At 37.8% G+C, this 25,142-nt stretch overlaps 5 protein-coding genes and 2 long non-coding RNA genes across 17 annotated transcripts; 3 read left to right on the top strand and 4 right to left on the bottom strand.

Annotated features, from left to right (window-relative positions):
* Nucleotides 1–856: 856 nt before the first annotated feature.
* Nucleotides 857–4,842, bottom strand: LOC124205766 (5-aminolevulinate synthase, erythroid-specific, mitochondrial-like). 2 transcript variants are annotated; one of them, XM_046603277.1, is made up of 12 exons: nt 4,647–4,842; nt 3,458–3,617; nt 3,292–3,387; nt 3,172–3,210; nt 2,880–3,087; nt 2,632–2,816; nt 2,215–2,559; nt 1,992–2,122; nt 1,780–1,917; nt 1,611–1,679; nt 1,380–1,535; nt 857–1,312 (listed from the first exon to the last, which is right to left on the bottom strand). In XM_046603277.1, the coding sequence occupies exons 1-12, from the start codon at nt 4,647–4,649 to the stop codon at nt 1,196–1,198; spliced, it is 1,647 nt and encodes a 548-aa protein (XP_046459233.1). In that variant the 5' UTR covers nt 4,650–4,842; the 3' UTR covers nt 857–1,195. The 2 variants fall into 2 exon arrangements, with proteins under 2 accessions (XP_046459233.1, XP_046459234.1); XM_046603278.1 differs by having other exon boundaries at nt 3,470–3,617; nt 4,647–4,780.
* Nucleotides 4,843–6,047: 1,205 nt separating this feature from the next.
* LOC124205762 lies at nt 6,048–7,993 on the bottom strand. Its single transcript, XR_006879462.1, has 2 exons — nt 6,482–7,993; nt 6,048–6,411 (listed from the first exon to the last, which is right to left on the bottom strand). It is a non-coding gene; the product is annotated as an uncharacterized LOC124205762 (long non-coding RNA).
* A 1,606-nt stretch (nt 7,994–9,599) lies between these two features.
* On the top strand, nt 9,600–11,660 carry LOC124205757 (repressor of RNA polymerase III transcription MAF1 homolog). Of its 2 annotated transcripts, none has more exons than XM_046603265.1 (6): nt 9,600–10,220; nt 10,462–10,620; nt 10,686–10,842; nt 10,901–11,028; nt 11,088–11,207; nt 11,267–11,660. In XM_046603265.1, the coding sequence occupies exons 1-6, from the start codon at nt 10,138–10,140 to the stop codon at nt 11,328–11,330; spliced, it is 711 nt and encodes a 236-aa protein (XP_046459221.1). In that variant the 5' UTR covers nt 9,600–10,137; the 3' UTR covers nt 11,331–11,660. The 2 variants fall into 2 exon arrangements, with proteins under 2 accessions (XP_046459221.1, XP_046459222.1); XM_046603266.1 differs by having other exon boundaries at nt 9,614–10,220; nt 10,692–10,842.
* A 539-nt stretch (nt 11,661–12,199) lies between these two features.
* Nucleotides 12,200–18,071, top strand: LOC124205753 (calcium-activated chloride channel regulator 1-like). 4 transcript variants are annotated; one of them, XM_046603250.1, is made up of 17 exons: nt 12,200–12,538; nt 12,626–12,854; nt 12,994–13,115; nt 13,199–13,350; nt 13,426–13,591; nt 13,741–13,870; nt 13,934–14,176; nt 14,271–14,831; nt 15,283–15,525; nt 15,605–15,917; nt 15,994–16,128; nt 16,197–16,300; nt 16,411–16,510; nt 16,583–16,785; nt 16,853–16,957; nt 16,988–17,039; nt 17,296–18,071. In XM_046603250.1, exons 1-17 carry the CDS (start codon nt 12,528–12,530, stop codon nt 18,015–18,017), a joined length of 3,591 nt encoding a protein of 1,196 aa, XP_046459206.1. In that variant the 5' UTR covers nt 12,200–12,527; the 3' UTR covers nt 18,018–18,071. The 4 variants fall into 4 exon arrangements, with proteins under 4 accessions (XP_046459206.1, XP_046459209.1, XP_046459208.1 ...); XM_046603253.1 differs by having other exon boundaries at nt 12,201–12,538; nt 16,853–17,039; nt 17,296–17,459; nt 17,535–18,071; XM_046603252.1 differs by having other exon boundaries at nt 12,202–12,538; nt 16,853–17,039; nt 17,296–17,489; nt 17,535–18,071.
* Nucleotides 18,072–18,539: 468 nt separating this feature from the next.
* Nucleotides 18,540–22,692, bottom strand: LOC124205754 (serine/threonine-protein kinase OSR1-like). 5 transcript variants are annotated; one of them, XM_046603254.1, is made up of 17 exons: nt 22,581–22,692; nt 22,444–22,501; nt 22,301–22,369; nt 21,960–22,014; nt 21,684–21,731; nt 21,106–21,218; nt 20,947–21,041; nt 20,722–20,877; nt 20,502–20,667; nt 20,344–20,445; nt 20,152–20,285; nt 20,007–20,092; nt 19,748–19,939; nt 19,459–19,681; nt 19,312–19,403; nt 19,152–19,246; nt 18,540–19,088 (listed from the first exon to the last, which is right to left on the bottom strand). In XM_046603254.1, exons 1-17 carry the CDS (start codon nt 22,598–22,600, stop codon nt 19,011–19,013), a joined length of 1,782 nt encoding a protein of 593 aa, XP_046459210.1. In that variant the 5' UTR covers nt 22,601–22,692; the 3' UTR covers nt 18,540–19,010. The 5 variants fall into 5 exon arrangements, with proteins under 5 accessions (XP_046459210.1, XP_046459211.1, XP_046459213.1 ...); XM_046603255.1 differs by lacking the exon at nt 22,581–22,692 and having other exon boundaries at nt 21,684–21,849; nt 21,960–22,231; nt 22,301–22,486; XM_046603257.1 differs by lacking the exon at nt 22,581–22,692 and having other exon boundaries at nt 21,684–21,849; nt 22,301–22,458.
* On the top strand, nt 22,414–23,325 carry LOC124205761. 2 transcript variants are annotated; one of them, XR_006879461.1, is made up of 4 exons: nt 22,414–22,556; nt 22,624–22,770; nt 22,839–23,034; nt 23,185–23,325. It is a non-coding gene; the product is annotated as an uncharacterized LOC124205761 (long non-coding RNA). The 2 variants fall into 2 exon arrangements; XR_006879460.1 differs by lacking the exon at nt 23,185–23,325 and having other exon boundaries at nt 22,839–23,159.
* LOC124205758 (serine-enriched protein-like) lies at nt 23,007–24,683 on the bottom strand. Its single transcript, XM_046603267.1, has 6 exons — nt 24,201–24,683; nt 23,973–24,130; nt 23,876–23,909; nt 23,712–23,809; nt 23,510–23,648; nt 23,007–23,442 (listed from the first exon to the last, which is right to left on the bottom strand). The coding sequence occupies exons 2-6, from the start codon at nt 24,123–24,125 to the stop codon at nt 23,177–23,179; spliced, it is 690 nt and encodes a 229-aa protein (XP_046459223.1). The 5' UTR covers nt 24,126–24,130; nt 24,201–24,683; the 3' UTR covers nt 23,007–23,176.
* Between the last annotated feature and the right edge of the window lie 459 nt (nt 24,684–25,142).

The following is a 25,142-nucleotide window of genomic DNA, read 5'->3' as shown; positions in this document are numbered from 1 at the left end:
AAGTAACCAGAACGCAAGATGGCACGTATCTCGTCAGCACCAAATTAAAACTTGAATGGTATGCGTGCTTGGTTGAGAAGTGAGTTGGCCATTTTAGAGTTGGCATATTTTATAGTAATTTCTTAATTTTCAGTTAAAAAATAAAACAATTCCGTACATGTTGCTTTTTAACAAAATTAAAATCAACCGCGATTTTCACACTACAAAAAAAAATATATATATATTTTTTATGGATAAAATGAAACACTGGGCATATTTGCTAGAATTTGTTAAATGGTTCAAATTCGAATTCCGATTTAACCAAGCTAATCCCGAAGGCCAACGGGTTCGGACTCTTATCTCTGTGCTCTGGGCCACTCCCGAAGGCCAGTGCGATTGACTCGTTCGTTTCTCTGTGTTCTGGGCGCGGGTGTGTTACAACATCTTGGTGATATTTCGGAGCCAGATTCAACTGTATCACTTGGATTTTTTTAGTCGTAGTCGTATCATTGGAGTGCTACATTGCTACTTTTCGGCAATCACGTAGAATACATTCGGCAATGATCCTTCCTGATCTAGAATCTTCTTAAACCAACCATGCCTACAATCGTCAAATGTTTACCTTCCTGCAATGATACCTTCATTATGCATTATTGCTACATTGCTAAATATTCAGGATATGAAATAAAAAAGAGTGAATCTTATAAAGCTCTTACGGTACCGTACTCGGAATTGACATGACGAAATAGTTTTTTTTATCCGTTTAATCAATTTGACAGTTAAATCAAACTTTCCTGAATCTCAATCTCATCTCAAATTTCAACAGATTTTCTGAGTATTTCTTTCGCGTTTACTTTGAAAAAAATATATACATATATATTTTTATTGTTGAAGTTGTATTACGTTGACAGAAGGTACATTAGTAATTTTGTATAGAGATCTAAAATTAACCCCAAAATATCTACTTATCCAATGTTGACAGTTCCACTACTTCTTTTGAAGAATATCTCGCTTAGAACTGAAAGGGAGCAGAGGGGTGGTAAGGCAAAGTGAACACTGTTCATGCGCAAAACATTTAAATGAATGGCAGTTTTCGAGTTACGTAATTTTATCCCAATTAAAATATTTTGCCAGAACTTCTTTTTAAAATGTTTTGGCGCGATCCGACCAAACTACGACACGCTCCACCGTCCGCCAGCGCGAGTTTTAAGCTGAATTAGAGAGCAACTGCCTGAGGGCAATTCGGCAGCTGACAATTCTTATCCAGCATAGCCATGAGCGAGTCCAGGCTATTGTTAAATGACTGGAATTTTTTTTTGCAGATAGTGCACGCCTGAAGAAGAGAATATAAATCGATCAAATCCGAATTAAGTTTTAATATGAAATGTGAATATCTATACCGATCCGCATTTATTGCTTTTAAGAGGCAGACCAACACTTTTCCAAATGTCGACCATATCCTCGACAAAGCGATCCATCATCTCGACGGTGTGGTGTGGTGTCGGAGAAATGCGCAATTTCTCTTGGCCACGCGGAACAGTCGGGTAATTAATGGCCTGATTTTATACAAATAAATTGCTGGGTGAGTATGTGGCAAAATTATCAGCTAGGATGTCCGGAACAATTCTTACCTGAACATAATGGCCACGGGAACGAAGAAGTTCATCGGAAAGCATTGAAGAACGCTCTGGGTCGGCGACCTTAGTGATGAAATAATAATTAAAAAAAAAAAAAAAATAAAGAATGAGATCAGCAAAAGAATGCAGAATGGACAGAATTGTGGCAGTTGATGGAACTTACAAAAACGGGGATGATATGCGACGGTGTGTGTTCAACAGAGATTCCAGCTTCCATCAATTTGCGCCGTAGGTAACGAACATTGAATTGATGCAATTCACGCAGCTGTCTTCCCTCTTCGGTGCGCAGAATGCGAACAGTCTTTAACGAGAAACAATGTCATGAAAAAATCTGATTGCATATTTTTTTGGCTTTATTTAAAAATAAAATATTACCTCAAGGGCTCCGCTTAGGACAGTAGGCGGTAGTGATGTAGTGAAAATGAAACCGGCGGCGTAGCTGCGCACCATGTCCACCAGGTTGGAGGTACCGGCAATGTAGCCACCAAAATTGCCAAAAGCTTTACCTATGGCGAGATTTCAACCGATAAAATGGAGGCTTAATTAAACGGAAACAAGCAATAAAAAAAAACACAATCGAAATTAGAATTTGAAATACCTAGAGTGCCCGAAATGACATCCATTTGAGAGAGGACGCCATCTCTCTGGCCTATTCCGGCCCCTTCGTTGCCGTAAAGTCCAACGGCGTGAACTTCGTCAACGAAAGTCAAAGCGCCAAACTCATGTGAGACCTCGCACAGCTCAGCCAGTGGACAGATGGCTCCCGTCATCGAGTGGACTGTCTCGAAGGCCACAATCTTGGGCACTGATGGATCTACTTTCTCCAACAACTGTCGAAGGTGAAAAGGATCGTTATGGCGGAAGATGTGACGAGGTACGCCGCTGTTGCGGATGCCTTGGATCATCGAGGCATGGTTTCCCGCATCGGAAAAGATGTGGCAACCTTTAAATTTAACAGTTGATAATAAACTTACAAATCGGAGACCAATCGGTAAAAAAATGTTTAAAATTTTACCAGGAAGAGCTTTGGCTAACGTGAATAATGTAGAGTCGTTGGCAACGTAACACGAAGAAAACACCAACGCCGCTTCCTTTTCGTGTAAACTGGCTAATTCACCTTCGAGTTCTTCGTGAAGCAAAGTGTTGCCGGAAATGTTGCGAGTGCCACCGGCTCCCGCTCCGTGCTTGTCGGCCGCATTCCTAGACACAAAATCAGTTGTTATACAACCGTATTCTTTTTTCAATTCATTTGGATTTATTTACTTGATGGATTCCTTCACTTGGGGATGAGCCGACATTCCAAGGTAGTCATTCGAACACCAGACGGTGATGTCCTTTTCTCCCCAGGAATATTCTTTGGCAAAAGGGAAACTATCGGCATCACGCAGTACGCGTTTGAAAACACGGTAGGAATGATCTTGCTTCTTTTTGGAAATTTGATCACGGAAAAAATCTTCATAAGGGAAAAACCCTGAATTAATTTTTAAAATTGATTTGATTAATTTAAAAAAAAACTAAAATCTGTGGAAATCGGTATCTGTTTTAAATTTTTTACCTTCGATTGTTGAATTAATTTTGGTCGTAGATTTCGTTTCTATTTTTCACGTTTAATTACGGGGAAATGTGAATTAGCAATGATAGCCAAAATTTTAACTAACTAGAGGGAAATAATTACTAGTAAGATTAATTAGGTCGTGATCGACGACTGGAGTGCTGGTGTTCGTTATATTATTTCCATCACTTTCCTTGAACGGACATGGAGATGAAATCCCTGAAACGATTGAAGGTCATTGTTGTTTAAGTATTCGCAATCTGTAAATGCAGTAGTCAACGTTTCTTACCAACGGCACTACCTTCGACCGGATTGGTAGTGGTAAACATCCGAGTAGCCGCAGATGCCACCGGGCATATCTCTGCGTAATTCTTCATCAGCATTTTCCCGTGATGACGTTTGTAAGGTGCTGAAAGCCTGGACAAGAACGGGCACGGAAACTTGCGCAACTACATGACGAAAAAAATTAATAAATTTTAAGACTGCTTAATGTGAAAAATATATTGAATTATAGAATTGTATAAGATGTGCCGATTTAAAAAAAAATGTATGCTGTTTGTTTTTTTATTCATTTAACACGATTTAACGCAACATTAAAATAAACATAATACTAAAAATTTGATTGGATAAGAAATCTAGTATGTAGAAAATAAATGCGAATTGGTAGAAGTCAGCAGCCGCTCCCTCCCAATTTTTTTATCAAGTATAACCTACTTATCTAGAGATGACTGATGTTTTTTCCGAAAAACTACTTTGATCATTAAAGAAACCATCTTTTGCTTTGACATTTAGGTTATGATTTATGTAGAGGATAGGTTGCCCTGTGCCCTTATGAACAGCAGGACGTTAGTTTAGAACTCACAAGCGATAATGCTCTATGTCAGCGTCCAGTTGACTTCCGAGAGTCTAAAACTTGCAGAGACTTTGTTTATTCATCAGTTTGACTCGATCAAGCGATAAATGGTTCGTTCCAAATGTGAGTCGAGTTAGCCTGTGTTCGAACTTTGAGCTTACGATAGTAAAAGAAGAAAAAAAAATTGGAATAGACAAGTAAAGCTTCGCAATAGTTAATGGGAAATAACTGTAAAGATTTATTGATACAATGTTGTTTTTTACGTAATAATCCTTCGTAAAACCCTTTATATTAATTGGTAGATCTGACAATAAATATAGACATGTTGGTTGAACATTAGAGCCCACATTCCAATTTCAATTAGGAATAGTAAACTGTGAAACTTGTCCGTTTAAATAAAAGTGAAGAGGATTTTGTTCTTTTTAATGTAGATTTTGATTGTTTTAATCTAATCGTAATCATCGGGAATATGGAGTTAAAATCAAACAACAGATGAAAATGTAAACTCGCGGTGGGTATTTACTATTCGTATAACTTACACATATACTAATGGAGAAATGACTTATAAATAAATTTTGACTACAAAAATTCGATGTTAAAATTATTCGAATTAAAATTTTGTTACCATCTTGTTTTGAAGTCTTGGTGAGTAGGAACTCTGCTACTGCAACCTCAAACTATGATTATATTTAAGCTTATGGAGCTTGAATTTAGGAGCTGAACAGCTGCTTGCCTTTTTTAGACTGAATAAGTTGGGGGCTACACCCGACTTTTAAGGAGTCTAGTTACTGGCTGGCGCTGGCTATATTGGCTCTGCTCTCAGTGTACTTGACAAACACTGAGATACGATTGGTCACACCGCGGATAAATAATTTTAAAATTATGATTTTTACACGTAGGCAACGAGATTCCCGAAAATTATTGGCATTTTAAACTTTTTTTTTTACAAATTATTTAAATTATTTACAGTATAAAGTCTGCACTAAGTGAAGACCAATAAATTTTAATATGAAGAATGCAGAATAGAGTATGTCAATTTAGAAAGGCTTAATTTATGGTTTCATAGTTCTATTGGTTCTATATAGATCCTCAATTCCCTATCTACCAAAATCCTTGCCAACATTTGCTAAAATTATACAAGAGCAAATAGAACTGATACCGAGTGTGTCATCCATAACCATAAGGCATAATTATTTTGAAGCTTATTTATTGTCCCTTCAGCATTAAGTCACAATTTATGTATAAGGTAATGTTTACCATTTATTCCGGTAACTTATATAGTTTTCCCAACTTCGTAATCAAAATTAGTTTCTACCTATATAGGCCTACATCCACCGTACGGGGCGGAATCCGCATCGCTTGGTGCCAAGGAGACCAAATCACAGCGGCTTTCAAACCGTGGGCTAAGCTTTAAAAGTAGTTTTGAATAATTAGATTCAGCGATGATTTCGAAAAATATTAGTTATCAACACGTGAACACTGCTGCTTGCAAAGTTCTTTGAGTTTTGATTATACTCAATGAAACACACCTATATACTCAATGACACGTAGGCTAGGCCTACTCAAAAGTTAGCTTCATGAAAAGCATCAATAACACATAACATTGCTGTGCGTGTGGACTGTGGAACATCTTTTGCCAGCTTTTAGTGAACATTTGAGTTCACTCTCGCGAAAGCTGAAATCCCGCCAAAAGGCTAAATTTGAAAGGCAGTAGTTTTTACATGCAGAACGAACTTGAAATTTGAGCATTTAGGCACTATAGTTCTACATTAATGCTGTAATTGGTCTGGTAAGCAAAAAGCTGGAAAAGCAATTGAGTTTTCCTTAAGTGTATACTCAGCAACGACACGACAAAGTATGTACTCAAACCTTGGTTCAACATTAAAAGCGACTACCACATTATAGATTGCTGTGTGTGTATTGATGATGGTACGAATCGTGACCTTTTGCCACTTCCAAAAAAATTGTGACTCTCGAAAGCTGAAGTTACGTGATCACGTACGCCATAACAGCTGAACGTCAGTAGTTCTACATCGACAATTGTATTATTTCAACACTTCATTTTATCAGTAGGCCTATGTGGTTATTATATGCACAGACATTTGCAAAAAAAAAATTATTATTAGATGCGCGTGTAAATGTAAAAATATTTCTCATACATATAATTTTTCCTGGAGAATTTTAACGAGTGAATAAAAAAATTTGACCAATTAGCATCGACAATTAGCATAGACTGAATCAGCAGTGGCAGTACTATAACTATTTATTAAATGAAATATGAAATAGAAGTCGCACTTCACCTCACGGAGTCATGCACTACGCTCTTTATTACAGACGACCGGAACTAAGGTATATAGGGCATATTAGACTCAGCTTCGGAATTACGCAGGCTATGGAAAATGAGATATGTAAGATTTAAAATTTATATAAATGTGGAATCTATTCCATGCACACCTGTACCTGAGTACCGGCTGTAGGACATAAAGACCGTCGATCGGGATTCTGTGTGGTGAGGTGAGCGTGTGTGTGACGAGCGAGAGAGTATTAAAGAAATTTACATTAAAATAAATAATATGATACCCGCCGCCAGAGCGAAGAAGTGGAACCTGCCATTAGGGCAGAATTTTAGTTTCCCATCTGCGAGTAACCAGCAATGCCAGGCAGAAATCTGCAATCAAGTTTGCGACCGTCGATCAATAAGTTCCCGAAATCATCAAGGGCGCAGCCCCAGCCTATCATCAAGGGACTGTAATTGGGGCGGCTGTCAATCAAGTATATTTTTCTGCTGGGACATTTCAATTGCCATTACCTACTGAAACCCAAATGTTTATAATCTTTATTTCCATCGCAACGCCGCCTCCAAATCTCAACCAATTCTACCACTAAACTACAGGGCCGAACATCTAAACGTTCAACTGATATTGAAACAAATTAAACGAATGAAATGTTTCACAAGAGTGGAAGCAATTCGTAAGAATAAAAAAAATATACATGCAATACCATAGATTTTAAGTTTTTTTTTTCAAGTCATCGTCAGAATGGAGTCTGGGTAACTTTGAAAAAGAGCTGACACAACTATTCATTGCAAAATATGTTACTTTTTTATTAATTTTATTTTTTATATTTTTACTGTTTTAGTCGTGGGCACGAGTCGACCACACGGCTTAAAGTTACCACCCTCAACCAATATGGATAACTATCTGAACATTTTTCCGTTTTTATTTTATCGAGCATTAATTTACATTGTGTTAGAATAGTACAAGCTGAAAATTACTGCAATCAAGAAGATCTATAAGATCTATATTCAAAGTTACGCCAGTTTACTGTGTCGCCATCACGTCCGCATTAATACACGTGCATGGCTTGTTGTTCTGGGAAAGATGTTTTGATATGTCTGAAACGTCATTCATATATGTCTGAGAGTCCTTAGACTGAAATAGTTAAAACAACAAGTCACTGGGGACAAGTATCAAAAAGTTCAGACGGTCAAGTATCAGACGATATTTATCAAACTACGTGACTGGAACCACGATGAGTCGATGACTGCAGTAGTAAATAGGAAATGGAAAAACAGCAAATTTTTCTCGTCAGATTATATCAGCACGCGACAACACCGATGTAAACTGGTTTAGAAGATTTGCGCTCGCAAACTTACCCTCAAACTCGTGCGGCGGTGTATAGGCAACAAAATGTTCGGTAAAAATTATTAGAATTCTAGAGGTTATTTTCTAACTTCAAGTTTGCATTGCATAACCTCAATGTTTTCTTGTTTACCAGAGTCTTATAGGTCCTGCTGGTTGCTCCGCTGCGCTCCGCTGTTGCTATTTTCCATCTAAAAATTAAAAACTCTTGGGTTAAATGCTCCTTAGTTATCTATATTAGTTATCTATAACCGTATCCTATATTTAGTGGGTATTTAACAACTAACAAATCTCCTCTTCTCGGATGGCTGATGGTGGACTGTGAAAGAAATATAAGCTCAGCTCAGTTTGAGTATGCAGTTCTTACAGTTCTAAACATTCAGCGAATTTCATTTATTGCGATAAAATCAGTAATACATGTTCGAACACCACAATGGTACACCAATCTTGTTACATGATCGAGGAAACGCATCAACAGGATTCATAAAAAATGACTAGTTAGCAAAATCACTATAGGTGGCAGTTGGCGCTAAGGCTTTTGCAGTTGATTTTTAACATTTAGATGTGTCATGATGTTTTTGACATTTGATTTGTGTAAGGTTGATGGAATAAATTTTTTTTATAGATTTTTCAATATTTTAAGAGAAACCTTAGACAAGCGCAGCAAAGACACAACAATTCAAAATCCGAGAGCCCTTGTGACGGTTTGGGGTCATTTTCAAACAAAGGGCATGCAGAACGTGCAGACCTCGAAAATATTAATGAAAATATAAGTATATACGTATTTTTATTTGCGAAAATGCAAGTCTGCCATCTGCCATAGAGAATTTGAATTTTGTGGCTACGATGCGACGTTGCCACTGTTTATTCGGACTACAGTTGCTTAATTTTTTTAAGTCCGAAAATAAATAAACGAAAAATTTGAGAAAAAACAAAATATTATTTAAATAGCACCTAACGAGTTCAATTTAAATGAATAAATGGGGTTTTTAATTTCCAGATAGAGAATTTCTTGATTTGTACATCAAAATCCATCTAAAGCAGGGGTATGGAGAGATGGTTGCCAATAACCATGTTAAATTTCCCATAAGGGGACTCGAAGGGAAGCTACTTTTTTACTAGCGACATTTGTACGGCATTTGTATGGGCATGATACGGAGGCCCCTTTGAATCAATGCCATCTAGGCTGTTGCGGCATATGGACATACAAAGAGACCTTTTAGTAAAATGAGCGGACGACCCCTTATGGGAAATTTAACATGGAGACTGGCAACCATCTCTCCATACCCATTTCTAAAGTAACCAACAGACTGCGATACTCTGAAATTTTAGAGATGAACTAATAACTGCTAATAACAAGATCACTAGATCAGTTTAAGATTTTTAGGGAGAAGCGCAGAAGCCAAGGAGAGTGGGGTATACATCAGTATAAATGACGAAGAGTCATTTACTTATGTCAGTTACAGATGGTTTTTTTCTATGCAAGACTTATTATAGGCCTACCTGATTCTAAAAATCTGTATGTATATTCAAGGCAATTCAAAAAAAAAAAATATTGGCGGACACGCGGCCTATTACATATCACTAATTCAATGACAATATGTGCCATTTACAGTATTACAGTAATTCAATTAACAAAACCTATAGTTTTTTTTATCATGTTCACAATTCAGACTAGACCTGCATGGACGGAAAGCGGTCTTCTTATTTCTCATAATGAATCAGTTTGATGTTTATTCTGTGCACACGAAATCTTAACTCAAAAATTGGCTCCAAATTTAGTTTATTTTTACGCATTGTAAAGAATATGCAAAATACACTAACTCGTGACTCCGGTGACGTCCGCAGGAACGCAGGAGACGTACCGCGGTCCGCGTACCGCATCCAAAAAGAAATTTCTAGTGCGATTGCGAAATAATCGAAATTGGCAACGCTGTGTGGAATAGAACAAAGAACCCCTACCCTAACAAAAAACCGTCAACAAATATCAGAGACCAAACCTTTTTTGTTAACTGCGTAGTTTGCCTGTTCCTATCCGTAAATAATTCTTTAAAGAAATTGGTTTCTAGTTATAAGGCGTTGTGCTGAGTTTTACCAAGTAAAAGCAGCATTGCACAGGCGGTTTACTACACCTCTTTATTTCAATTTGTGAACCTGTGCTTGTTTGCTTATCAAGTGATCTCATCTCCTGGGTTAAACTACAAAGAGTTCGTTTTTGTAGTGAAAACCTTCAATGTTGAGATCATTCAGTAGACATAATTCAAGAATCTATACTGAAAATTATACGTCAGAAGTGACCCTAGCACTGACACATTGGTTTTGTGTCATGGAAACAGTCAGTTTGTTCACAAAAAAAGGTGTTTTCTGTCATCCACGAAGTGTTTTAAGAAACTAAAGTTTAAACTGCTGTTGGTTCTGTGAGTGACTTATTTCCCAAAGTTGTTTTTAAAGCAAAGTACAAATCATTAGTGAAAGATGAAGCTTTTAGAGAGTAGTCGCTTTGAGCAAGTTAACTCTGCTCTTAATATGTTCACTGGAGACTGCAACATTATTGGAAGGTAATGAATAGAAAAGTAAAATTAATTCCCATTTTTTAAGTCTATAAAATATGTATTATTTCCACATTTTTTTCATATTTACATTTTAAGCACTTGCTCATTGTTTGTTTCTAAGCAACAAGGTCGCCACTTTCATTGGCTTCCTCAGCAACCAATCAGAAAGCCGGGACTGGTTGCCATGCATATTTCTGCAAAATTTGGATCTCTGTGTTGACCTAATAGTAAAATTGCTTTATTGCAGGATTGAAAGCTATTCATGCAAATTGGCAGGACATGAAAAACAACTGTATAAGCGTTTCCATTCAGAGGCCGGTGCTGGTCCGCACGATCTTCAAGTATTATCAGCTCCTCAAACTGCGCTTGCTGTTTCCCCAACAGGAGGTTATTTCAGTAATCAAAGGTGCATTGAGCTTTTTAAAAAAAAAAATAGTACGAGTCATTAGACATACGACATTTTCTATTTAGTTGCAGCGTTTCAGGAGATGAAGAAGGCCCGTTATGTGACACAATAAGCCGCAAAACGTTATTTTATCTTATCGCCACACTAAATGCTTCGTTTCATCCAGACTATGATTTTTCTTATGCTCGCAGTGAAGAATTTAGTCGCGAACGATCGATTCAAGTAAAAATTTTTATTATTTCGCTATCGTAGTCTTTCTTAAACCAATTTAACTTTTTAGTGGGTAATGAATGCAGTCGATAACAATTTGAGTGCTACAGCTGGAGATCTCTACAATTCCAAATTACATGCTCAGCTGTGGGCTGCCATTAACGATGAAATCAATTTGCCCGAATGCGACATCTATAGGTTCGTTCAAGATTTATTGAAGTATGCTTCGGTATTTTATATTGATCATTTTTGTGCAGTTACAATTCGGATCTGGCGTCAGATCCCTTTGGTGAAGATGGTTCATTGTGGTCTTATAATTATTTTTTCTACAACCGGAAACTAAAGCGCATTGTTTTTTTAACTTGCAGAGCTGTCAGGTAAATAATCTCGAAGAAATTATTGATATTCAGTTATATCTAAAATGTTACATCTTTAGTTTAAGCCACATGGATCTGAGTTGCGGTGCGGAATTCATGATGGATGAAGAGGCCTTCCTATAAAGTGGGAGCAAACAGCCAACAAAGCAGAACTACGACGCCAATTTCAATGTTTTAATTACATTAGTCGTCAAAAGTAGACGTTCGATTTATGTTTACACATAGAAATTTTACAAAATAAGACGTCCAAGATTTTTTAGTGGCGTACCTCGATCAGATTTTTCTCAGTAGTTCGATCGTCTGTCGCACGTCAGCATTTCTTCCGGGAAATCCTTCCTCCGGAGACCTGTCTTTACTTTAATTTAAAAAAGAAAACGATGTAATAAATGTTTTTTCTTTTTTTTTCTTCCGAACTGCGTCGCATACGAATACACGGAATCATATTTACCTTTATATTGTGTTCCTGAGCATCCGGAGTTTCCTTTTATGCATGGCCGAAAGCGACTAATTAGGAAAAACAGCAACATTAAATTACGTCATCTAAAGGGGGGGGGGGAGAATTGAATTCTTTGTATTGTTTGGTTATGGATACGAAAATGTCAAAATAACGAAGGTATGATCTCCTTTTTTGAAGACAGTTGCAATCGGCGCTTATCATTTTTGATTTGAACTTCTACTTTTGCATCGAATGTAGGCTGCCGATGCTCACACCCGAATACTCTATGAAATACTTTAAACAAATTAAATAACTAATCCATTCACTGCTAACTCATTTTTTAGTAAATACCATTTTTCAGAAATTTTTTTCAGGTTAAAATGTGAGGCCGAAGAACTAGATTTTAAACGCTGCAGCGCCATAATGACATGAGTTCACAATGCCTTCCATACATTTTTTATTTAATCAAAGACAAAAAGGAATAGTTGAGAAAAATGCTACACGTAAGTAAGTAAATAAAAATTGTTTGCTCTTTAGCTTTAGGAACTTTATTTTCCACTGATGCATCACCTGTTATCTAGTTCTCGTGATGACTCAACGAACTCAACAGCAGCAAAACACAATGACATGATGTGCGATAGAAACATTTTGAAATCCCAGTATGTCCGTATTTGCACAAGACATGTCACCTCACTAGCCGTCGCGGTAATTGTGCAATGAGGATCTAAATGAAATCATCTTGTTCAAAATTATTTATGATCGTTATTTATAACGAAATAATATATGGCATTCCATGAGATCGCATTATTCGGCAGGTGTATGTAAAACCCCTTATCAGTCCAATCTGGTAAAATGTATAATGACGTGAAGCGACTGTTGTAAAGATGGTGATAAGGTATAGTCAAGTTACACTATATAATGCATAGATAACTTTACTTGTGTCCGAATTTTGTTCATTGAATGTTTTTACATTGGTCGTCAGGAAGTGGTGCACAGAGTTCCAGAGACCATTTATAGCCAGCAGGCCAATACATTCCAGAATGGCCAGCTCGCCGTACATAGTAACATTTGCCGTGATAGTGTTATTCAGTGGAATGGCTGATTTGTCCATTGTGTTGGAGGGTAACGGATATTCTAACATCGTTGTCGCAATATCCAAGGATATTCCTCAGCCCGCTGATAATCGAACTGAGTTAATAGATAAATTGAAGGTGAAAATAACAGTTTCATATATTTAATTGCTTCTCTAATGTTGTTACAATTATTTTTACGATTATTCCATTACCCCTGTAATGTTAATCATAACATGTGAAACTATCACGTTGTTGAAATGCGCTGGAATGTTTTCAGGATCTGCTAACGGAAGCATCAGCCGTCCTGTTTAAAGCTACGGATGATAAAGTTTATTTTAAAAGCATCGATATTGTTATCCCGCCTTCATGGAAAGACACCGAAGCTACAAACACATCAACGTAAATCATATTGACAAATCTAAAAAATACAAGCTACATTTAAAACATTATATACTAAAATAATACCGACCCCGATCCTACAGGACCTCTTTCCAGTTAGCCGATATTCGTCTCAATTCAGACAGTGCTTCAAATGATTTGCCGCACACGTCACACTCCGGCAAATGTGGCGTAGCTGGAGATTTTATTACGCTTCCCGTCAAATTTGTTATGGATTCAGAAGAAACTGACGAAGGTATATAGAGACGGCAGCTTAGAGATGACCGTCTGACTCTTTTCAAAACGACAAGTTTGTTTATCTTTTATCTAGTCAAAGCAAAAGGATTAGTTCAGCAATGGGCTCAGCTTCGATATGGTGTATTTGAAGAACATGGCTTTCCTAATGACGACCTGTTACCTTATTTTTATCGACACCCTGATGGTTACGACGTAGTCTCTTCAAGCAACGATACAGAGATAAAAGGAAATCTTAAAAGGTTAGAAAAGAAATTCCCAAATCCATTTCAACAGTATATTTACTATGCAGCTTGTACAGAAAAAATGATTTTTCCCCCTTTGCTTTTTGCTATATAAGCGTTAATATTACACAATGCAAATGAAATATTTCTAATATAATGATTGACAGCCTGTCAGATGGCGATTGTGAAGTTGACGAATTCGGTATCATATCAAATCAAGGCGAATGCCGCTTCATCCCAAATGCTACTGAGCAAACGGCTACCACGTCTTTGATGAGCTTCCACTGGCTTGATTCCGTATATCATATCAGTCTTTCATGCAAACTGAAACCCCGAATTATTTTAAATTTATTTATACAGGTGATTAGTTTTTCGAAAGCTGACAAACATGATAAGAAACCACCGCATCGTCAGAATCGTCTCTGTAGTTCAAGAAGTAGCTCAGAAATCATGGCTAACTTACCCGATTTTGATAGCATAGCACCCATTCCTGGACAGGATACAAAGCCGGAATTTCGACTACTACAAAATAAAATGATACCAGTTGTTTACCTTGCCATTGACAAATCACGGCCATCAAACCCAAATAACACGGAAATAACAGTATATAGAATATTAATTTTACCGATTTAACAACTTTAGTAATCTCATTTACAATAAGGTAATAACCTTTTTTGTTTCATTTTTTCCATTTTAGCAAATAAAAAGCGTTTTCACAAGAAGCTTGCGCACTTTGTTTACGTTTCTCAACGATAACGTGCCAGATACCTTAGTGGCGTGGTCTACATTTGAAAACGTGGATTTTTCTGACATTGAAGGTTCTTACCTAATAGAAGAATTACCTCCAACTAGGATTCAGGATGGAAAAGAAGCCCTTGATCAAAAAACATTTGCATTCGATTATTCGGTTAATGTTGTGACACGCGACGTATCGGCGGTTATTCGCGATGCCGAATTACGTTTGAGCAAGTACAAGGATGTTGGTGGCAGTATATTGTACATCATAACATCCAACGAATCGGAAACTAACGACACCGTAACGGAAACAAATATGGCCGAGAAACTCCTCCTCAATAATATCAAACTGGTAGTAGCAGAGTCCGGAAAAAACCTCGTGAAAGACCTTTTTCGTTTCTCTGTTTTGTCACAAGGCAGCCATTACTTCACATCGTTTTGGGAAAGTTCCGCATTTTTCACTCCAATTAACACAGAAATATTAAATGATTGCCAAAATGGCTTGAAAACTGAAAGAAGAATGGTAAGTGGACCACTGCTATTATATTTTACGTTTAACTTACACAGTCTAAAACATAAACGAGCTCGTTTACGCGCCGTTTATTTTAAGGATCCGTTAATTTTATGCATAGACATAAAGTAACTTTTTTATGCTATTTTACGAAAAATTCCCTGCTTTACCAAATTTTATTTTCAGATTTAAAAAAAAATTTACTAAAAAAACCAAGTTAATCGAAAAAAAAATTTCTAAACACCTTTGTTTTTACAAACGTTTTTAACGTAACTTTTAAAAAATATATATATATTAAAGTACGTACCTTTCTAATAAATAACACGTGTTAGTTTCGTAATCGCACACGTTAATTTGGCGGATAAAGCAAAACGTAAAAAAAATTCGTCCACCGTAACATCAGTACCAATTTGTCCCCTCTATAAAGTATTAATTCCTTAACAAATAATGAAATCTTTTCCAGATAACTATAAGAAAAGATTCAATCAAAAACGGCAATCCTTGGACAGGATCTTTCTCAATTGATGAAACTGTCGGAAGCAACACAACTGTTGTTCTTGAATCACCCACGGTGGGTTCGTTCACTGTCACTCTTACTAGTCCCAGCGGCAACATTCTGACTCTGGATAAACAACCGGAAGAAAACAACTGGAATGATCCAGCTTCTTCAGTCAAAGTCGTTTGGCAGCGAATTCCAGATACTACCGTCAGTGTTTTTTCCGACCGCAATCATATTGCTTTTATTTATTTTAAATGCCCCGTGTCACCGTGTGTTTCTGTCACAGGCTACCGGACGGTGGATTTATAAAGTAGATTACGACTCCTCTTCTTGCAGTACCTGTGATGCAGAACCTGAAATTCATTTACAAATTGGCTCATCAATTAGAAGTGAAACATCGCCGCTATTGCCAACGTTTCATCCGTGGGTATCACTAACTCCTGGATCGAATTTTGTTGACCTCTCCCGACATCCGGTGGTTATTCAAGCCCGGTTTGACTACGCAAGAGGCCGCCTAGGCGGTTTGATGGCAACAGCCGACGTACGTTTAAACTCAGCTGTCGTGTCTTCGGTTCCTCTTTTTGATACCGGATTAATGGGTATATGTTCTAATTATTTTATGGCCATCCATTTTATGTCATGATTTGATTGCTAACGTTATACTTTGTATTGCAGATTCAGATATATCGAAAGACGGGATTTATTCCGGAATCTTTTACCCGGAAGCAAACGGAATTTATGAAGTGGATTTCCATGCTGTGCATGGTAGCTCCGCAAAGGGGAGTAATAGGCTTCTTAATTCCGATCAAAGTAAGTTCCAAATTCTTGTAAATGGGAAAAAATATCTATAATGATTTTACAAAATTAACCTGATAAAGATTCCTACTGCTGTGGATCTTCGCTTCCCACAACCACTTTGAACAATTTTGAGATCACTGTCAACGAAGCTGTTCATTTTGAAGTGCAAAATGCGCCGTCACAAGTAATTCTTTCGCATCAGATATACGATTTTGGCTAAACAAATTTTTGTAGCATATGCTACTGTAACACATTCAATCTTTCGTTACTAATTGATTTTTTTTCTATAAACAGACTGTGGCATATCCTATCGTGAGTGATTTCCGAGGAAATACTTACGGAGTCGACCGAAACTTGGTTTACGCTGATTTGAGATGGACTGTCCCTTTTAACAGTTATATCTTGTGATTCATCCGATTTCTTGTGTGCACAAATTTTTAACATTTTTCTTTTTCTCTTTTTGCAGCCATAAACCAGACTGTAAAGTATTCAGAAGATTATGAACAGTTATTAAACAACTTTGGATCAGCTCCAGAGGCTAAAGTAGAGTACGGCTTTTTAAACGACATAGAAGCCGGAACATCCGTTTTTGTATACGTCTCCGCTTCATATACAGAGGGCAAGAACGTTTATTTTGTGGTCGAAACAACAGGGGAAGGCAATATAAAGGTATGGTTCGAACAGTTTTTTTTTTTCACATCAATGAAAGAAAATTGTAAATACGTTTCGATTGCAGACTTGCTCAAATTTAATCTGGACGGAAGGTAATCCACCTGAAAATGTCTTCACGACTCCAGGAACTACTACACCTTCAACAACTACACCTTCAACAACTACACAATCAACTACCACACAATCAACTACCACGCAGTCAACTTCCACATTGCTTACAACGGAATTAACGGAATTAACTACGACCGAAGGTATTCAATTCAAAACTGAACATATAGAAAGTAAAAGGTTTTCAATATATATAAACCATTCAAACTCTTTTGCAATAATGTATGCTGATAACCCAAATTTTTTTCCGTTTTGCATCGTGCAAATGTTAACGCTTCGTCTTAATCGCATTAGGTCCTGTATTCGTTATTTTTTGTCTATCATCGCAAGGATTTTTATGTTATAAAAATTAGGAGAGAGAATAATAATAAATTATTTGCTTTACTTTCCTATTCACAGAGATAATGAGCTCAACTGAACCCAGCACTGAAATTTCAACCATTTCTACTAGCGATTCCAGTTCAACTGAATTACCTACTGATGTCCCAACTTCAACGACCGACATTTCAACTGATCCTTCTAGCACATTAGACGTCACGAGTTCTACGATCAGTTCGACTCCGATCAGTTCGACTCCGATCAGTTCGACTCCGATCAGTTCGACTCCGATCAGTTCAACTCCGATCAGTTCGACTCAGATCAGTTCAACCCCAACCATTTCTTCAACTGGTTCTATTACAACAGATTCAACAGCCATTACCGATTCGACTGTTAGCGCAGAGCCGACAACTGAGGAACCAACAACTGAAGGTCCTGATCCGGGACTTACTCCTGCCGAAATAGGATACATCGTTGGCGGAGTAGTTGGAGGAATTGTAGTTATAGGTGCCATTACGGGAGGCGTTATTTTCTATAAAAAGAAACAAGGCGGAGTTAGTAGTCCGTCCCCTGCAAGCAATTCTAATTACGACAGAAGTAACGGAAGGGAAGGAGGGTATTCAAACTCTCGATATCCAGCTTCCACTCCGTACACTTCTCCTTCAGGTTCAGGAGGTGTGAACAATTCACGTCAACCAGAAAGCCTAGGACGACAGGATATGAATGAAATACAGAGCAATGAAGCTTACGACAATATTGGTGTCACCATTGAAGACGACGATATGCTGATGACAGCAATGTAAAACATGTTGCAGTTTCATGACTATATTTTCAATATATTATAACATTGCTCCAGACTTTTGAAGTTCTAATAATTTTATTTGAAAAAGCAGTAAACACAAATTAACTAGGCCTTGTTCCGTCAGTTATATTTTAGTTGCTATTAGTTTTTCGTGAAAAATACTGTTGAAATTTACAATAAAAAAACTATCATAGCACTCCGCATTTAAACAATTGTCTGCCAAAAGCTTGGGCAAAAGAAAAGTCCAGTCCGAGTCAATATTTTTCCTTCAAAGATTCGTACAGTGTTTCAAAGTTCCTATTGAACGCATATTTCTGACATGTTCAAAACTTCCAATTTGAAAAAAAAGAAGAAAAATAATTGATAAATAAACAAAAAACAGACCTTTATTATTGACCAAGACCTTTTAACTGAAAAATCCTATAGACTACTACAACTATAATTTCTCCTGCTATGTTTTCCCGTTCCGCAAATTGTATCATCCCCATATTCCCCCTTGCATCCTAGACAACATTTCGCTGACTTCGGTGTACTAGCCTTTGTATTGAATGCATTGAAATTACACGTCTTCAGATAAGTTCGATGCAGTTGCACGCCTCATTGTGTCAGGTCACGGGCTAGTCGGATATTGCGTGAATGCGTGCGCAGTAGCAGTTGCTGAAGTTGAAGCGCCTCTTCGTGGTTTGATCTAAACAAACTGGCAATTCGTTGAAATGAACAACAAAAAAGCAGTGCACGAAAAATAAGGGATTGGGTGGCAAATCAACGTCGTAATGTCATTAAAATGGATCATCATATACAAGCTATTGTTGCACAAAAGTCAGACGGCATGTTATAGGATGCAAAACGGCAAAGAGACAAAGGCCTTTAACCTAATTCCTTCCACCAGCAGTCTCCCAAAAGACCAAATATATGACTACTCTTGGGGGGTTTGTTAAATAAAAAAAGTAATAAGCACTCAAAATCGGCAGTAGTAGGCAAAAAAGGGACTGATTTATTCAGCAATGGAAAGCTGGGCGAATCCAACCAAGGTTCTATCATCTGGTACTTCATTACCAACACATCCTGAACTCTGTGCAAAAAAGGGGTTTACATCACAAGCTGTAATTTTAAAGCCGATAACATGAATCCTTACCAATCCAAATGTTACACTAGTCGTAATTGGAAGCCCATCAAGGATCTTTTGCAGGTTAGCAGCGATGACGACCAAGTCTCTGCCATCTACAAGTCCTGTTAATTCACACAATCGTAAATGTAAATGTGTAAAAAAAAAATAATTATAATAATCTGGGCACCTGCAGCAACGAGCTCTGATGCAATCCCATCGGCCGAATCGCGTCCAACAGAAAATTCAAATCTGATGTCATTAAGTTCTCGTTTCACGTTCCTAAATCACAGTCATTCAGGTCATGAAAAAAGCGGTCAACTTTTAATGATTTCACCTCATTCTTAAGACTAAATTGATGGGGTCGAGTTCACCGACCGGAGCCGCCTGAGATTGCGTCGTCAACGCCTCGGGGGCGGGAGACGGTACAGTTGGTAAAGGCTGCTGAACAATTCCAACATCCTCATGTTCACTAATTGCACTTGTGCAGCTGCTTGTGCTACTGCCAGATAAATGCGTATCGGAAGCTCTAGAATCACTTTGCTGTTGTTGGGCCAGCTCTAAGGAGGGGCTTGTTAGTTCAAATACACCCATAAAATTTCTAAATATACATTTATATGATTTACCCTTTTGAATAAGAGGATTTGGAGGTTTTTCTGACGGAGGCTCGTCGTCAGATTCATCATTTGAGTGCGCTTCATCTTCCGAGTCCGAAGACCATATCCAGTCTCCCGCTTCAGTTCGGTGCAATCTGCCGGATGCTCCAGGGGCCTTTCGGTAACTGCGACTTTTCTGAGAACGAGCCTCTAAAGAAGGAGCTATAAATAATAAGAGAAAATATTATGTTGAAAATAGAAATTTAAACATTTTTCTGAGTGAAATCACCTTGGGCAATCAAAGTTTGTACCAGGTACCTTCTATCCTTTGCCTTCTTCAAGAAAGGATGTTTGAGCAACTCGGTGGCAGTTGGCCTGAATCAAAAGTCAATATTACACTACGGAAATTATTCAAACATTTTCAAAACGCTTACCGTTTAGTAGGATCTTTTTGAAGGCAATCGACTATGAGTTTCCTGAAACTCTTGCCATAAGCTCGGTACTGGTCACGCTCTTCTGTACCAGTTTCTAGGCAAGGAGGATCATTTTGCAAAGTAAGTAATAAAACCTAACATAAAATTTAATATTAATCAATTTTCAACTATTTACAGTGTAAAAGAATTTACCTTCATCGGAGGATAGCGATGATAAGGTGCAGTGCCCGTAGCTAATTCGATGGCGGTGATCCCTAAAGACCAGATGTCTGCTTTAAAGTCGTAACCAGTCACCTAAAATAGTAGCTATGAATTTGGAGAAACGAATGAATGTATATTTTATTGCTTACTTGCTCCATGACTTCTGGTGCCATCCAGCAAGGTGTACCAACAAAAGTATGCCTCGACTTTTGTCGGCTCAAGTCTCCACCTGTCGCTAGCCAAGACGAGACTCCAAAATCAGCGATTTGAATTGTACCATCCTCCCCTAACAGTATGTTTCCAGCTTTAATATCCCTGTAAATGGCAATTTGTAATAATGCTACAGCATAGTGAATTCAGAAAAATTACCTATGGATCTGGCCATTATTATGGAAGTATTCGAGTCCTTTGAGAACTTCTCTTAGTACTGTGGCAATGGTTGCTTCATCAAAAACACCGTGACGGCAATCAGTTGCCTTCATTCGATGTTTAATTATATCAAGAAGTGAACCTCCAGAAAGAAGTCTAAACCAATTTAAAGTTATGAATTCTCTCCTAAGAATAAAATTTAAAAAAAAAAAAAAAAAAACTCACCTGAGGATAAGCCATAGTTCTTCACCAACAACAAATGATGTAAAATATGTAACAACATTTTCGTGATGGCAGGAAGACATAGCCTGAATTTCTTTCTACAAAAAAAATAAGAGATTATTCATTTTGTGATGCTATAAACTAAGAGAAAATGAAACTTACTAGGAGTTCTTCCATGCTTGTATTCCATTTTTCTAGATTGATTCGCTTGATGGCACATTTCTCATTGCGGGCCTTGCAAAAGGCAGAATGCACAACCGCTGTGGCTCCCACACCTAAGAACACAATAGTAATATCTTATCAGTTGCCCAAACTTTAGATATGACCACACCTAGCTAATTTCGAGAAATGTCACTTTTAGTTACTGACTAACAAAAAATACAAACTACGACTAGAAAATTCATTGGTACTTTACACAAATGTTTTTAATATTATAAATGTAGGCCAAGAACTAGATTCTAGCAAACAGAGATGACCTAGTAGTCACAGCATTGTTTTGACATTTGAGAGTGGTATTAGTTTTTTAGGTTGTGTCAGATAAAAAATGAAAAAAAAAACCTAATTTTTTTTCTTTTAATCATTCATTTTAAAATTTGATTTTAGTATTCTTCAAATATTAAAAGATACGAGTAAGTTTTCTTTAAGCTGAATAGGTATTACAAGAACGCTGACGTTCGAAGGCAAATCGTCCACCATTAGTGACATTGGTCCCCCAAAATTACGACAGTAAAGATTCTCACCAATAACTTCGGCCAAGACGTAGTCATCCTTGGAATTTGGCCAGCCGACTGACGTTAAATTTGGTGAATTATTTTCCGCCATGAAAATCCAATGTATGTGTTATTATGTCCAATTTTGTTTATTTTTTGATGAATGACAATGTACTTGTGGAGCACCTAAGTGAAACTTTAGTCGAGTTTGATATAGCGTTCTAGAACTCTAGATTTTCGATTCTGTCAAAATTCTGTTTGCTGCCCACTTTACGAATTAACCCCATAATCCACGCTATATCTTACCTTTTTTTATCAAGCTTGTACAATCGTTTTCCAGCTGTGAACGCAGTTCGTCCCCCTGTATTGCAATAATTAAATTATCACAGTAATCTCTCTTTCACTATCGAAATCGGTTATCCGGTGGTGCTGTTTAAGGGACTTTAGAACGACTCACAAGCTCGCGACGAACTGACCAACACTTTTGGAGTCATTCGTGCCACTTTCTGTACTACGTGTCTGTCCTCTTTTCAAATTCATATGCGGAACAGATAGGAAAGGTGTATATATGGTGGGATCTGTAGAATAAACAATCGAGTGGTCGCCGAGGGCTAGTGAAACGAGAACGAAGCGTAAGGTTTCATTACCTGAAAGGACGGAAGATGGTCATTAAAGTGCTGTTCGTATTCCAGCACAGAATTTCGACGACGGAAAACCTAAGCAAACAGCCCCATATGCTCGTCAATAAATCCTCCATGAGAGAATTCCGGCCACCAATTAAGGCAATTACCTCCAGGGATGTGGACGTCATCGACGGCGACTTGGGAAGAATTTCCAACGTGAAGTTTCTGTAACCCAAGATAACGTGCGTCACGAAGATGAGACCCAAATGACTAACATAATGTACGTTATGAAATGTTACCGTACCCTTTTCTATAACTCTTCATTTAGACGAATTTTATACTACTAGAGCGACGCCACAGAACGTCCATTCATCAAAGACCAATGAAACGTACTGTTCATAAAAGATCTGTAGAATCCGTCACTTGATCCACTAATATACTAGGTTGACTAGCTCAGATGATTGGCTGATAGTTATTCTTCTACACTACACAAGGTTCTTCACGAAATTGAATTAATGACTGGCATATAAAAATTTTATCGGTATTGTGCTGACATTTTTAGGTCATGTGAAGCCCATAACACTCAATAACTGCGCAATTAGAACTCAATTTTTGGAACGGCATTGAAAATTGACCTCAATGGAGATGAGGACGCCCCGCACCATAATCTTCATTCACGGACCGTCGCCATTGTCTTAACCAGAATACTAAAGTGATTGGCCCAGCGTGATTGACGGGACGACCTATGCGTTTTAATTGTACGTTCGACAAATTCATACACCGTATACTTATGGTTTGACCCCAAAAAATACAAACATACATATACATACATACGTTGAAATTAATAGTTACAACTCTGTTTTGGGCAAAGTGCATAAGAGTATTAACAGCAAAAATAAATTAATTAGAGAGACGCCCCAATGGTGAACCTCGACTTCCATCGGAACTTAAGCGAGGACTGGACTCAATTTCAGAAGAAGCGCTTTCGCTATTGAGCGTGGTGGACGATCCGTACGGATCGAGTGACGACTGGACTGACATGGAACGGGCTTGAGATCGTCTCCTACCGCCACGTTGCGGAGTAGGTGACAATTTAGCTGGGTCTACGCAAGTCGGATCGGCTTGGTACGCCAATGCATTCATGATTAAATGATCTGGTACCAATCCTACAGATATAACCGGAAACGCTAAGGTTATAACAATTTTTATAAATGGATTTAAAGTAAATCGTACCCAATGGATGGATTTCTCGCATCAAAACATTAGCTGGAATTTGGTGAAATCGGATGAATTCTAAAAAGTTGGACAACGTTTCTTTTAGGCTGATGTTGGGATTACTGTCGCAATATTTTTTCGACCACATCAAAGCAGCCTAAAGGATTAATAACATATAAATAATACGATATTCGACTTTTGACGTGATTAATGAAACTACTTGAAATTTTGTGAATTCATCCGCTTTGAGTTCATCTCGACACAGAACAAGACGGACAACATGTTGCGGCAATAGTGTAAATGATCCCAAATTCAATACTAGAGAGAAATTTGAAATTAATTGTGCATTACGAAGAACGAAGCTATTTTAAATAGAATGTTTACCTTCATTTCCATGTTCATCAACAAATTCTAAAACCTGAAAGAAAAAACGTAAAATTAAAATTTTTTTGAATATTTTGAAAATATATGCGCATAAAACCTTTTGAACTAGAGATTTGGTGCATTTGTACTGGATGTAGCGTTCTGCTGAAGCCAAAAGGGCACAAACAGTGTCGACATTGATGCAGCACTGAACAAAACCTACACACGATCGACGCAGTTCGTCCAGTCCGTAATAGTCAGCCGCATTCATCACTCCTATAATACAACAACAATGGTTGCTATAATCATAATCGTAAGCAGCACATTGCACATTCTCCCGTAATACCGAGCAAAGTTCTAGGTTGAAGGGTAACGCAACCGGTGTGAATGTATTCTATGAGTTGCCGAAACACGTCAGGCTCAAATTCTTCGGCAATCAGCGTTTGATGGGTGTGTGTGGCAGGCTAAAAATATCAGTTTTCTGGTTATTTTAAAAATAAACGGGATGATATGGGCAGAATGGTTGCGAAATGGTTTGATTGACGACGAACTACGGGTTTTCAACGAACTAAAAATAGAAACTACGTGTAGTGGACCGGACAGTTGGACATGGTCTTTAATAGCCCAAAGCCTTGGCGGATGGATTTTATGATGAGGATTACATATCATATATGCCACACCGTACCTCGTGAATGGAAGCTAACTGTTGTGTATATCCTCTCTGTATCGTAACACACGGAATTTTTATCGAGTGCAACGGGGATTGATTAGACGTATCCTAGTTGAGGGGAACCCGAAATAAAAGCTTTACCTTTTCTGCTGGATTTTGCAAATTGAGTAAAGGCTCACTGCTCCGTTTAAGGAAAAGTCGCAATTTGTTGGGTCCCGTACTCGGCTCTTTTTTTCTCTGAGGACTGGGAGTGGTGTACAGCATTTTTTGAAACACCCTACATTGCAATTAAACTATTGATTTTCAGCCACTGAAAATAAAATTTTTTAAACTTCAATATGTTACCTGCTCCTAGCCGCCAGAACGGCCTTGACAGCACAAACTGGCTCCCGTGTATCACCAACCAAAAACGTCACCTTTATCCGGAATTTCAGAATAAGTTACAAAAAAACAAAAACAAAATATAATCGAGCTGAATGTATGTATAGCCTACGTCGCATAGTTCAGGCATTGAGGCCAAAAATTTCAAATCCTCTGCCAATCCACTTTTGTTTTCAAAGACGCTCAAATCAGCTTCATCACCAAGTCCAGTGGTCATGACCGAAAGACCACCAAGAG

The sequence above is a fragment of the Daphnia pulex genome, chromosome 10 (genome assembly GCF_021134715.1).
Source record: "Daphnia pulex isolate KAP4 chromosome 10, ASM2113471v1".
Taxonomy (NCBI): Eukaryota; Metazoa; Arthropoda; class Branchiopoda; order Diplostraca; family Daphniidae; genus Daphnia; species Daphnia pulex.
The sequence above is the reverse complement of the archived record's forward strand: the minus strand, read 5'-3'. Positions and strand labels throughout refer to the sequence as shown.

What these genes read in the sequence shown, in the direction of transcription:
- LOC124205766 (XM_046603277.1), bottom strand. An exon ending in TGTCATTTCGGGCACTCTAG is followed by an intron (nt 2,123 to 2,214) that starts GTATTTCAAATT and finishes ATCTCGCCATAG; the next exon opens with GTAAAGCTTTTGGCAATTTT. An exon ending in TCCTAAGCGGAGCCCTTGAG is followed by an intron (nt 1,918 to 1,991) that starts GTAATATTTTAT and finishes TTCTCGTTAAAG; the next exon opens with ACTGTTCGCATTCTGCGCAC.
- LOC124205753 (XM_046603249.1), top strand. An exon ending in ATAAAAGGAAATCTTAAAAG is followed by an intron (nt 13,592 to 13,740) that starts GTTAGAAAAGAA and finishes AATGATTGACAG; the next exon opens with CCTGTCAGATGGCGATTGTG. An exon ending in ATGGACTGTCCCTTTTAACA is followed by an intron (nt 16,511 to 16,582) that starts GTTATATCTTGT and finishes CTCTTTTTGCAG; the next exon opens with CCATAAACCAGACTGTAAAG.
- LOC124205757 (XM_046603265.1), top strand. Translation starts at nt 10,138, where the DNA reads ATGAAGCTTTTAGAGAGTAGTCGCTTTGAGCAAGTTAACTCTGCTCTT. An exon ending in GGTTATTTCAGTAATCAAAG is followed by an intron (nt 10,621 to 10,685) that starts GTGCATTGAGCT and finishes TTTTCTATTTAG; the next exon opens with TTGCAGCGTTTCAGGAGATG. An exon ending in CCCGAATGCGACATCTATAG is followed by an intron (nt 11,029 to 11,087) that starts GTTCGTTCAAGA and finishes ATTTTTGTGCAG; the next exon opens with TTACAATTCGGATCTGGCGT.
- LOC124205758 (XM_046603267.1), bottom strand. Translation starts at nt 24,125, where the DNA reads ATGAATGCGGCTGACTATTACGGACTGGACGAACTGCGTCGATCGTGT. An exon ending in CCAAATCTCTAGTTCAAAAG is followed by an intron (nt 23,910 to 23,972) that starts GTTTTATGCGCA and finishes TTTTTCTTTCAG; the next exon opens with GTTTTAGAATTTGTTGATGA. An exon ending in TGATGAACATGGAAATGAAG is followed by an intron (nt 23,810 to 23,875) that starts GTAAACATTCTA and finishes ATTTCTCTCTAG; the next exon opens with TATTGAATTTGGGATCATTT.
- LOC124205754 (XM_046603254.1), bottom strand. Translation starts at nt 22,600, where the DNA reads ATGAAGAGTTATAGAAAAGG. An exon ending in CGTCTTGGCCGAAGTTATTG is followed by an intron (nt 21,219 to 21,683) that starts GTGAGAATCTTT and finishes TTGTGTTCTTAG; the next exon opens with GTGTGGGAGCCACAGCGGTT. An exon ending in CTAGTGTAACATTTGGATTG is followed by an intron (nt 19,089 to 19,151) that starts GTAAGGATTCAT and finishes TTTTTTGCACAG; the next exon opens with AGTTCAGGATGTGTTGGTAA.